General features: G+C 48.5%; 1 protein-coding gene across 3 annotated transcripts in view; it reads left to right on the top strand.

The window, feature by feature from the left end:
• Positions 1 to 2,185: 2,185 nt before the first annotated feature.
• PUS7 (pseudouridine synthase 7) overlaps positions 2,186 to 11,559 on the top strand; it is a 51,383-nt gene continuing 42,009 nt past the window's right edge. The window contains exons 1-2 of one of the 3 annotated variants that reach the window (XM_048836372.2): positions 2,186 to 2,375; positions 7,367 to 7,448. Coding sequence is in view for 2 of the 3 variants with exons in the window: in XM_048836370.2 (XP_048692327.2) it covers positions 2,695 to 2,944; positions 7,367 to 7,448 (332 nt within the window). In the remaining variant the exon portion in view is untranslated. Of the gene's footprint in view, positions 2,376 to 2,540; positions 2,945 to 7,366; positions 7,449 to 11,559 lie in introns of those variants that run through there. The other 2 variants (XM_048836370.2, XM_048836371.2) reach the window with 2 other exon arrangements.

The raw sequence follows: 11,559 nt of genomic DNA, 5'->3' as shown, positions 1-11,559 counted from the left end.
CTTTTGGGTTCTTTAACTTTCATAACATGTGGGAATGGTTTCAAACAGCAGTGCCCTCATTTCCCATATGAAGTAGCCATTGGGTTGGCCATTAAAAATGGGTTGGCAGTTTAAAAGGAGGGGCTGCGGTTTCCTGGTTCATGTGCAGCAGAAACCCAACTAACCCTCCCTCCCTCCCTCCACCCCCAGTTCTCTGGGATGATGGCTTCACCCCTCCCCCACCGCACGGTTAACAGCAGGGAAGATTTCTGTTCAGCCACAGGCAAACAGCCCACCAGGAATGGGCACCTCTGAATGTCTGCTTACTAAAACCACCCTATTTCAACCAGGTGACCATGAATGATATCACTCTCCTGAGGGTAACACAGAGAGATAAAGAACGGATGTTGTTTGAATGCCAGCAAACACCGGCACAATACACTGCAATGCTTTGTTCTGCAATGATTTCCGACTACGTGCTACTGGCCTGTTGTGGTAAAGTGTCCTACCATGGAGGACAGAATAAGGTTGCCCTCCCCAGAAATGACCGCCTTTTGCAAAAGCTTTGGGAGTACATCCAGGAGAGCTTTATGGAGATGTCCCTAGAGGATTTCCACTCCATCCCCCGACACATTAACAGACTTTTCCAGTAGCTGTACTGGCAGCGAATGCCAGGGCAAATTAATCATTAAACACGCTTGCTTTTAAACCATGTATAATATTTACAAAAGGTACACTCCCCCGAAGTCTTCTCCGCCTTCAGGGTCTGGAAGCCTGCCTTGGCTGGGTTCGGGGGTACTGGGTCCAGGTCCAGGGTGATAAACAGATCCTGGCTGTTGGGGAAACTGGTTTCCCCGCTTCCTTGTTGTGAGCTATCTTCCTTGCCCCCAAAACCCGCTTCCATGTTGCCTCCCACTCCTTGGAGTGAGTCAAAGCACAGGGTTGGGGTAGTGGTGGCTACACCCCCTAGAATGGCATGCAGCTCATCATAAAAGCGGTATGTCTGGGGCTCTGAATCGGATCGGCCGTTTGCCTCTCTGGTTTTTTGGTAGGCTTGCCTGAGCTCCTTAATTTTCACGCGGCACTGCTGCGGGTCCCTGTTATAGCCTCTGTCCTTCATGCCACTGGAGATTTTTTCAAATATTTTGGCATTTCGTCTTTTCGAATGGAGTTCTGCCAGCACGGATTTGTCTCCCCCTACAGCGATCAGATCCCGTACCTCCCGTTCGGTCCATGCTGGAGCTCTTCGGCGATTCTGGGACTGCATAGTCTCCTGTGATGATGACCTCTGCATGGTGACCTGTGCAGTTGAGCTCGCCACGCTGGATGAACAGGAAATGAGATTCAAAAGTTCACGGGCCTTTTCCTGTCTACCTGGCCAGTGCATCTGAGTTGAGAGCGCTGTCCAGAACAGTCACAACTGAGCACTCTGAGACAGCTCCCGGAGGCCAATACCGTTGAATTGCGTCCACAGTACCCCAAATTCAACCTGGCAAGGCCATTTTCAGTGCTAATCCCCTTGTCAGGGGTGGAGTAAAGAAATCGATTTTAAGAGCCCTTTAAGACGGAAAAAAGGGCTTTGTCGTGTGGACGGGTGCAGGGTTAAATCGAGATAACGCTGCTAAATTTGACCTAAACTCATAGCGTAGACCAGGCCAAAGTGTGTGAGGTGATATCTTTTATTGGACCAGCTTCTACTGGTGAGTAAGAGACGCGCTTCCAAGCTTACACAGAGCTCTTCTTCAGGTCTGGGAAAGGCACTCAGAGTGTCACTGCTAAGTACAAGGTGGAACAGATCGTTTAGTATAAGTAGTTTACACAGTCCCTTGAAACATGTGTTAACTCCTTATGCCAAACAATCTGTTCCACCTTGTATTTAGCAGTGACACGGAGTACCTTTCCCAGACCTGAAGAAGAGCTCTGTGTAAGCTTGAAAGCGCGTCTCTTACTCACCAGTAGAAGTTGGTCCAATAAAAGATATCACCTCACCCACCTCGTCTGGACTGAGAGTTTTCTCACTGACTTTAGGGGGAACTGGACTGGCCCTTTAGCCAGCACGCTGCACCGTGCTCACCTAGTTTTGCACACCGCTTAATCGATGGGGTTAAATTGTTCAAAGTCCACCTGCTAATTCTCGCTCATGCCAATGAGACCTTCGAAATCTTTCCCGCTGTTGAACAACCTCCCCTCCCCGCAGTGCGCTGCAGATCCACTGTGCTGGCTAAACCAGTCCCACAAAGCGCCAAGGCAGGAAAAGGCTCTGACTGAATCCGATTGGCAAGAGTCAATCCTGGAAACGGGTCTCACAGACACACGGTCCCGCTGCAGCTCTGACAAGGCCGCCAGGATGTTCCCAGCTCCCCGCGCCGCCTGAGCGGGTAACAAAGAAACTGCAGGTGGGAGCATCTGGGGATGATTTATTTGCCTTTGTCCCAGAGCTGGCGCGGGGGGGGGGGGGGCGTTTTTAAACAAGCTGGAGGAGGGGGGAGAAGGAGACTGTAAGTGTCTCAGGGAAACGCACGCAGCACAACCCTTCCTCCGGGGCGGAGCGGCTCTGCTGCCTCGAAATGGCTGCAGCCTGCCCCAGGAGCGGAGACGGGGCCGCGCTGCGCCTTGTTTACCCTGGCCCAGCCGGCTCCTTGCAGCAGCGGCGTCCGAAGGGCAAGAGGCCGAGCTCCGTGGGAAGAGGGCGGGTGTCCGCAGGGGGCTGGGCTGATGACACTGAGAAGGGGGCCGTGTCCTGCCTGCGCCCTCCCCCGGCTCCGGACTGGAGCAGCAGTCACAGACGCGCGCTCCGGTCCAGGCCAGCCGCAGCCGCAGCGCCCTGGACTGAGGCCGAGCCCAGGGCGGACACGTGCGGCAGCCCCGCAGCTCCGGCCGGGGACCCGCTCCATGTTGTTGACTCCCTGCGGCCGCCGCCTCCTGCCGCTCGCTCTCCTTTGCCGGCGGCAGTGGCAAGCTCCGGGTAAGCGTCCCCCACCGCCGCCTCGCCCGGCCTCGGGGCTGCCTGCCCCGCCGCCCGCTTGGGAGCCGGCGCGGCCCGGAGGGCGACGCTCTCCCCCCAGCCCCGCAGGACTGTTTACCCGACGCGGGAGGAGCCTCTCCCCGCTCCTGCAGGCGCGCAGCCGCCTGCCGTGGTACGCCCTGGGTGGCTCCCAGACTCCTCTCGTGGGGCTGTGGGCGAGAGTTTGTGCCCGGTTTCTTCATCGGGGTTGGGCGGGCACATGGATGCCCCCTTCCCCCCCCCGCCAGCTGCATTGGGTGGCACTGCCACGTGGTTGCGCAGGAGTGGAAACGAATGTGGCTCAGTGAATTCTAAGCTGCACCCCATGGCTGCCCTTCCCTTCAGTGTGGAGACATGGCCCACAGAGTGCGGACAGATCCTGCCCTGTGCTCCTCCGTGGCCAGGGCTAGGTTAAAACAACTCTGCTACTCCAGAATGTAACTGCCTCTCGAAAAAAACTTCCCTCCCCCCTCATTCGGCTCCTTGCTGTAACCCCTCTTCTCTCGTGTAAATTGCCTATATAGTGCTAGGGCTCAGCGGCCTCAATTTAGATCCCCTCTGGAATCAACCCTTCTTACCTTATTTTCCTTCCTCCCTTGAGTCCTTGATTTCTCTCTCTCCCCACTCCCCCCCAGGAAATCTGTCTGTTGGTAATCAGATGCCTGCTGCCCTTCCTCACCGAGTGTGGGGCTCAGATCCCTTCCAATGATCATCCTGGCTCTTTTTGATCCAAGTGGTTTCCAGAGCATGGAGAATTGCATGCTGGGATCTTTAGCAACTTGCATCTCTGTAGAAAAGATTAACACAACTGAACTCACTTCTGTTTTATAAAAGATACAGGCCTGCTAACAGTAATTCCAAACAGTGGGCCCCCACACATGCACAAGCCACACCCGCGCGGATGCGGTCGGCCTGACATTTGGGCGGTGCTGCACCTGTGCTGGCTGGTGCCCAACGAGATGCTAGGCATGCTCTTTTGGCGTGATTGGGGCTTCTATATGCCTGCCCAGTAGGGTTGCCAACTGTCTAATCACACAAACCCAGAGACCCTTCCCCTGCCCCGCCTCTTCCTGAGACCATACCCCTGTCCTGCCTCTTCTCTGAGGCCCTGCCCCCTACTCGCTCCATCCCCCCCCTCTGTTGCTCGCTCTCCCCCACCCTCACTCACTTTCACCAGGCTGGTGCAGGGGGTTGGGGTGCAGGGTGTGGGCTCTGGGAGGGAGTTTGGGTGCGGGCTCTGGGAGGGGAGTGTGGGAGGGGGTGTGGGCTCTAGGCAGAGGGTTGGGGTGTAGGAGGGAGTCGGGGTTGGCGCTTACCTCAGGCGGCTGCCAAAAGCAACTGGCACACCCCTCTCGCAGCGGCTCCTAGGCTGGGAGCCCAGGGGGTCTCCGCTCGCTGCTGCCTGCGGGCACCGCTCCCGCAGCTCCCAATGGCTGCAGTTCCAGGCCAACGGGAGCTTCGGGGCGGGGGCAGCGCCCGGAGACCCCCTCCCCAGGGGCCGCAGGGACATTGGCCACTTCCAGGAGTGGCGTAGAGTGTGGGCAAGCAGGAAGCCTGCCTTAGCCCTGCTGTGCTGCCGGCAGCGGCCCTTTTAAGTCGCCCGGGACCTTGGGCAATTGCCCCCTTTGCTCCTCCCATCAGTGGGCCTGAAAATATAGGAGTAGCAATTGTGCACCTGGCAATTTGCCATGTTCCCCTTAGTTGGGCAATATTTGGGCCATCCCTGCTAAGTATAAGGTTTAAATTATATGGATTGCAAACTGTTTCCTTCAGTTGACTGAGGCATCTGCTTCCTAGACTCTCCTGTATCATTGTACCATGATACCATTTACTGTCTCATCTAATTTCCTGCTTCATTTGACAGAGAGCCTGCTCTGTGCTTTACATATGAATGTTAAAATTCTTCATTTTATCTCTTTAAAGTTCAGTCTCCATAAAACTTTGGCCTCTACTGAAATTGCCAACAAGGGTGCAGGCTCTGTGATGTGGACACCAGTCCACTGGTACCTGGACTAAGACAATCAAACAGCTGTCAAATAGTAACAACCTTTTCTCACTAGTGACCTGTACAAGTGAAAGACTGTCTCTGTCTTAATCACTTTTGAGCTATCTAGTCCCTCAAGTAATTAATTTTTCAAATATTTTCTCATATGGTGGACAGCATTTTCCAATTGGTATTTGTTTGTCCCCTGTTCTTAGACTAGGGAATCTATGATACCTGTCTAAATCTCTAGTTACTGCGGGGTGGGATTAGAAACACCTAACACACACTTAACAGACCAACAGGTCGACTTCCTTTGGCAGGCTTCCCAATGGATTGTAGCCCTGCAAGGTTTCAGTGCATTGTAAGTGATGACCCCCCCACACCCCCTGCCAGGAGGGTGGAATCTGTGTTAAAAGACATGCTCTTCTCTCTTATAGATACCTGCAAAAGCCCTGCCGTGTAAATGCTTGGTAGTTGGAGGGGTTTGGGATGAAAGGGGAAAGGGAGCAGCTTTTCTGTGGTAATCAACTAAAGCTAAATCAATATCAGCCTCTCTTAAACCTATTTAAGAGTACCTATACAAGGAGTTTGCACCAATTTAACTACATCAATTTAGAAACCAGTTTATTAAATGGATGTAATTTCTGTTTGTAGTCCAGATATTAGCATTTCAATCTTACAGAAAACTTTATTTAAAAATAGTTTTAATGAGAATTTTTAAAAGGTATAATCACTTCTGTTGGTTATGATTTTATAAAAGCTTTTTATAAAGTTTAAATTTGGGGCCAGATTGAAGCTGATGTTATCCACTGAAAGGTATGAAGAAATACAAGGTTTGGTAACTCTATTTTGCTTGCTTTCTTCCATTCTTTCCTTTAGTGGTCTTATTCCTTTGGTATTATTTATTATTATTTATAGTTTTATAATAATAATAAACAATCCCTTTCTTGTTTCACTTTTGTTGTTTCTTCATTCTTTGTTTTATTCATTAGTTCTTCATTTTAGTTGATTATTTTAAATGTTTGTAAAGCAGCTTTCTCTCTGATTTATTTGTAACTTAATATAATCCTTTTGGTTGTTTATTTTTAGAGCAACATTTACATTTGGAGCTAAAGAAAATTTTAAAATTAACTAGGGAAAAACAAGTAGTGGCTGGAAAAGTGATTATTTTTCATAATAATTGTTTCATAATTATTTTTTCATAATAATAAAAATTTCAGAGTACTTATATTATGCATGGCTAGTTCTGGTCAGTTTCAGGACAGCTGACAATTGAGTAGGTGACAAGATGTATCTAGCCTGTAATGTTAGTCTTCCTTAAATTATAGATTTTTAAAATTTTCAAGTGGGAGATGTTATCTAATGATTGAGGAAGTTTCTAGAAGATTGGTTTGTGCCCTGACTGAACTATTTGCTGGCAACAAATGATTTTTGTTCTCTCTTCAAAAATCTATGTGTATATTGTTGGGGTGATATAGAGAAGCAGGTATTGTGTCTGTTCTGTGTACAGTTGTGGGGATTTTGATCTCCAGGGCTATTAATCTGGCACCTTTGACAAGCACTAAACTCTCATACAAATCCCTTAAAAGAAATAATAACTACAAACAATCAATCAAAAACCCTTAGTTAGCCTTGCGTTTGGTTACCTGCTGCAGATTCTGCAGTACTTGAGCAAGTTAATTTATTATAGGCTAGCACTGAGGTCAATAAAGGTCCACATTGGTGTGTCTTTTCTGTTTTCTGTGTTTTTCTTAACTTCTTCAGTCTGGCTGTGTCTTAGTTTCTGTGGCTGTTCTCTTACAGTTTCATGGCATCCAGCTTCTGTAGGCATCCCTGTTAAAAGTGTGTTTTTTGTTTTTTATCTTATTAGTAATACAAAACTATTTTTTCAGTTTCTTTGTGTATCTAAGCATCAGTGCTCTTTTTTAATCTTAACTGTTATCCAGTTACACAATATCCTTTCTATAATATGATGCACAGAACTAGGAAGTCCTTTGTAAAGTGCCTTATTTACCTCTATTTGTGTTCTATTTATGGTGATAATTTTCACTGAGGAGTGTGGAAAGAGCTTTTATAAGCATCATAAACACTGAGCCACAAGTTCAGGGTCAACTTATTGTTTCCATGGGGAAAATTGCACAGAAGGGCTAGGAATATCTGTGTATTTCAGCTTGTGGAGTTTTTATAGAATCAGTGGGGGTATGTGATTTCTCTCCATACTCCCATTCCGCTGGAATGAGTAAGGAGCATAATATTCCAGATCTTTGGGGTGCCCCAAGTACTTTGGGGCAATCTCATAGATCTTGGGACCTATGGAGAACCTTTGACCCATTTATCATCCTAGGTGTTATAAGAATTTTTTAATTATAATTTCAAACAGTTATCCCTTTCTTCTCCAGCCCCCAAAGGTCTGTTCCTGCTGGCCCACAAGTGGACACTGAAGCAGTCAGTGAAGAGAATCAAGCGCTCAGTTCCACAAGAGTGAGTAGATACAGCCCTCTCTCCAGGATTTATTTCATTCGCTCCCTGCTTGACCCTCCACTCTCAGGGTTTCCTTTACCTCACCCCTGGTGACTCATTGGTCAGAACTTTGTGAGTTTAGGAAGAAGAATAGGAGTGCTTTCTGGGAACAGAAGAGATGAAATAATATACAGACTGGGCTGGGCGGGGGAGTACATTGAACCATTGTGTCTGAATTATTGATGCACACAGGATGAATTCTTTTAGGAAGGGGGAATAATACAAAGTAGTCAGATTTAGCTATAGTGAGATACGGAGAGCAGGAAAGCCCATGTGGCCAGCTGTATGATAGTTGAGCACTGGCACTATCATAGCAGTTGAAAATAAGGAGAGCTGGCAAGGGAAGAGGCCAGATTTGCTGGAGGTGTTGCATCATTCTTCTCCAGTGCCAGCTGGGAGAGATTCCAGGAGTACCCATTCTGGAAAATTTTGAAAAACTGGTGCTACCTAAAAATGTGACCACCTTCCTTCCCCTGTCTTTCATAAAGACAAACATAAATCACTTATTCTCCCCTTGGTGTGGTACGGTGTGTCTTCCCTGATCCTTTCACTCTCATTTCCTTATATAACCCCAAAATCTTTTCTGGAAGTAGTCCTTTCCTGTCTGAGGCCTTATCAACACTAGAAAATGTTTGCCAGTAGAAATATACCAAGATAGCTATAAAGGAAAGCCCCACGACTGGAGATGCATTTTATACCAGCAAATTAGTTCTTTTCCTGGTATATCTTATACCAGTTGTCTAAATGAAATGATCTGTCCTGGCAAAAGGACTTTTTTACCAGTATAACTGCATCTATGCCAGGGCTTTTGCCGGAACAGCCATGTTGGTTAGGGGTGTGATTCCTCCCCTCCCCCGACCCTCCATATCAACGTAGCTATGCAGCAAAACTTTTAAGTATAGACCAGGCCTGAGCCTGACACAATGTATTGTTTGTCAGGAGTGCTTTTTTCTGTCTTTCTCGGTCAGGATCTCGAATCCTAATCCTTTACTCCCCCTTCCCTGCGTTGTTCCTCTGCTGAGACTACTGAGTTTGCCAAGTGTACCTTCTTGGTAGCTGTATCTTTGCATGTAGTTTAATCATAGAATCATAGAATATAAGGGTTGGAAGGGACCCCTGAAGGTCATCTAGTCCAACCCCCTGCTCGAAGCAGGACCAAATCCCAGTTAAATCATCCCAGCCAGGGCTTTGTCAAGCCTGACCTTAAAAACCTCTAAGGAAGGAGATTCTACCACCTCCCTAGGTAACGCATTCCAGTGTTTCACCACCCTCTTAGTGAAAAAGTTTTTCCTAATATCCAATCTAAACCTCCCCCTCTGCAACTTGAGACCATTACTCCTCGTTCTGTCATCTGCTACCATTGAGAACAGTCTAGAGCCATCCTCTTTGGAACCCCCTTTCAGGTAGTTGAAAGCAGCTATCAAATCCCCCCTCATTCTTCTCTTCTGCAGGCTAAACAATCCCAGCTCCCTCAGCCTCTCCTCATAAGTCATGTGTTCCAGACCCCTAATCATTTTTGTTGCCCTTCGCTGGACTCTCTCCAATTTATCCACATCCTTCTTGAAGTGTGGGGCCCAAAACTGGACACAGTACTCCAGATGAGGCCTCACCAATGTCGAATAGAGGGGAACGATCACGTCCCTCGATCTGCTCGCTATGCCCCTACTTATACATCCCAAAATGCCATTGGCCTTCTTGGCAACAAGGGCACACTGCTGACTCATATCCAGCTTCTCGTCCACTGTCACCCCTAGGTCCTTTTCCGCAGAACTGCTGCCTAGCCATTCGGTCCCTAGTCTGTAGCTGTGCATTGGGTTCTTCCGTCCTAAGTGCAGGACCCTGCACTTATCCTTATTGAACCTCATCAGATTTCTTTTGGCCCAATCCTCCAATTTGTCTAGGTCCTTCTGTATCCTATCCCTCCCCTCCAGCGTATCTACCACTCCTCCCAGTTTAGTATCATCCGCAAATTTGCTGAGAGTGCAATCCACACCATCCTCCAGATCATTTATGAAGATATTGAACAAAACCGGCTCCAGGACCGACCCTTGGGGCACTCCACTTGATACCGGCTGCCAACTAGACATGGAGCCATTGATCACTACCCGTTGAGCCCGACAATCTAGCCAGCTTTCTACCCACCTTATAGGGCATTCATCCAGCCCATACTTCCTTAACTTGCTGACAAGAATACTGTGGGAGACGGTGTCAAAAGCTTTGCTAAAGTCAAGAAACAATACATCCACTGCTTTCCCTTCATCCACAGAACCAGTAATCTCATCATAAAAGGCGATTAGATTAGTCAGGCATGACCTTCCCTTGGTGAATCCATGCTGGCTGTTTGTGATCACTTTCCTCTCATGCAAGTGCTTCAGGATTGATTCTTTGAGGACCTGCTCCATGATTTTTCCAGGGACTGAGGTGAGGCTGACTGGCCTGTAGTTCCCAGGATTCTCCTTCTTCCCTTTTTTAAAGATTGGCACTATATTAGCCTTTTTCCAGTCATCCGGGACTTCCCCCGTTTGGCACGAGTTTTCAAAGATAATGGCCAATGGCTCTGCAATCACAGCTGCCAATTCCTTCAGCACTCTCGGATGCAACTCGTCCGGCCCCATGGACTTGTGCATGTCCAGCTTTTTTAAATAGTCCCTAACCACCTCTATCTCCACAGAGGGCTGGCCATCTCTTCCCCATTTTGCGATGCCCAGCGCAGCAGTCTGGGAGCTGACCTTGTTAGTGAAAACAGAGGCAAAAAAAGCATTGAGTACATTAGCTTTTTCCACATCCTCTGTCACTAGGTTGCCTCCCTCATTCATTAAGGGGCCCACACTTTCCTTGGCTTTCTTCTTGTTGCCAACATACCTGAAGAAACCCTTCTTGTTACTCTTGACATCTCTGGCTAGCTGCAGCTCCAGGTGCGATTTGGCCCTCCTGATATCATTCCTACATGCCCGAGCAATATTTTTATACTCTTCCCTGGTCATATGTCCAATCTTCCACTTCTTGTAAGCCTCTTTTTTATGTTTAAGATCCGCTAGGATTTCACCATTAAGCCAAGCCGGTCGCCTGCCATATTTACTATTCTTTCGACTCATCGGGATGGTTTGTCCCTGTAACCTCAACAGGGATTCCTTGAAATACAGCCAGCTCTCCTGGACTCCTTTCCCCTTCAAGTTAGTCCCCCAGGGGATCCTGGCCATCCGTTCCCTGAGGGAGTCGAAGTCTGCTTTCCTGAAGTCCAGGGTTCGTATCCTGCTGCTTACCTTTCTTCCCTGGGTCAGGATCCTGAACTCAACCAACTCATGGTCACTGCCTCCCAGATTCCCATCCACTTTTGCTTCCCCCACTAATTCTACCCGGTTTGTGAGCAGCAGGTCAAGAAAAGTGCCCCCCCTAGTTGGCTCCTCTAGCACTTGCGCCAGGAAATTGTCCCCTACGCTTTCCAAAAACTTCCTGGATTGTCTATGCACCGCTGTATTGCTCTCCCAGCAGATATCAGGAAAATTAAAGTCACCCATGAGAATCAGGGCATGCGATCTAGTAGCTTCCATGAGCTGCCGGAAGAAAGCCTCATCTACCTCATCCCCCTGGTCCGGTGGTCTATAGCAGACTCCCACCACTACATCACTCTTGTTGCACACACTTCTAAACTTAATCCAGAGACACTCAGGTTTTTCTGCAGTTTCGTACCGGAGCTCTGAGCAGTCATACTGCTCCCTTACATACAGTGCTACTCCCCCACCTTTTCTGCCCTGCCTGTCCTTCCTGAACAGTTTATAACCATTCATGACAGTACTCCAGTCATGTGAGTTATCCCACCAAGTCTCTGTTATTCCGATCACGTCATAATTCCTTGACATCACCAGGACCTCCAGTTCCCCCTGCTTGTTTCCAAGGCTTTGTGCATTTGTATATAAGCACTTGAGATAACCTGTTGATCGCCCCTCATTCCCAGTATGAGGCAGGAGCCCTCCCCTCACAGACATTCCTGCCTGTGCTTCCTCCCAGTATCCCGTTTTCCCACTTACCTCAGGGCTTTGGTCTCCTTCCCCCGGTGAACCTAGTTTAAAGC

The sequence above is a fragment of the Caretta caretta genome, chromosome 1 (genome assembly GCF_965140235.1).
Source record: "Caretta caretta isolate rCarCar2 chromosome 1, rCarCar1.hap1, whole genome shotgun sequence".
NCBI lineage: Eukaryota > Metazoa > Chordata > Testudines > Cheloniidae > Caretta > Caretta caretta.
The sequence above is the reverse complement of the archived record's forward strand: the minus strand, read 5'-3'. Positions and strand labels throughout refer to the sequence as shown.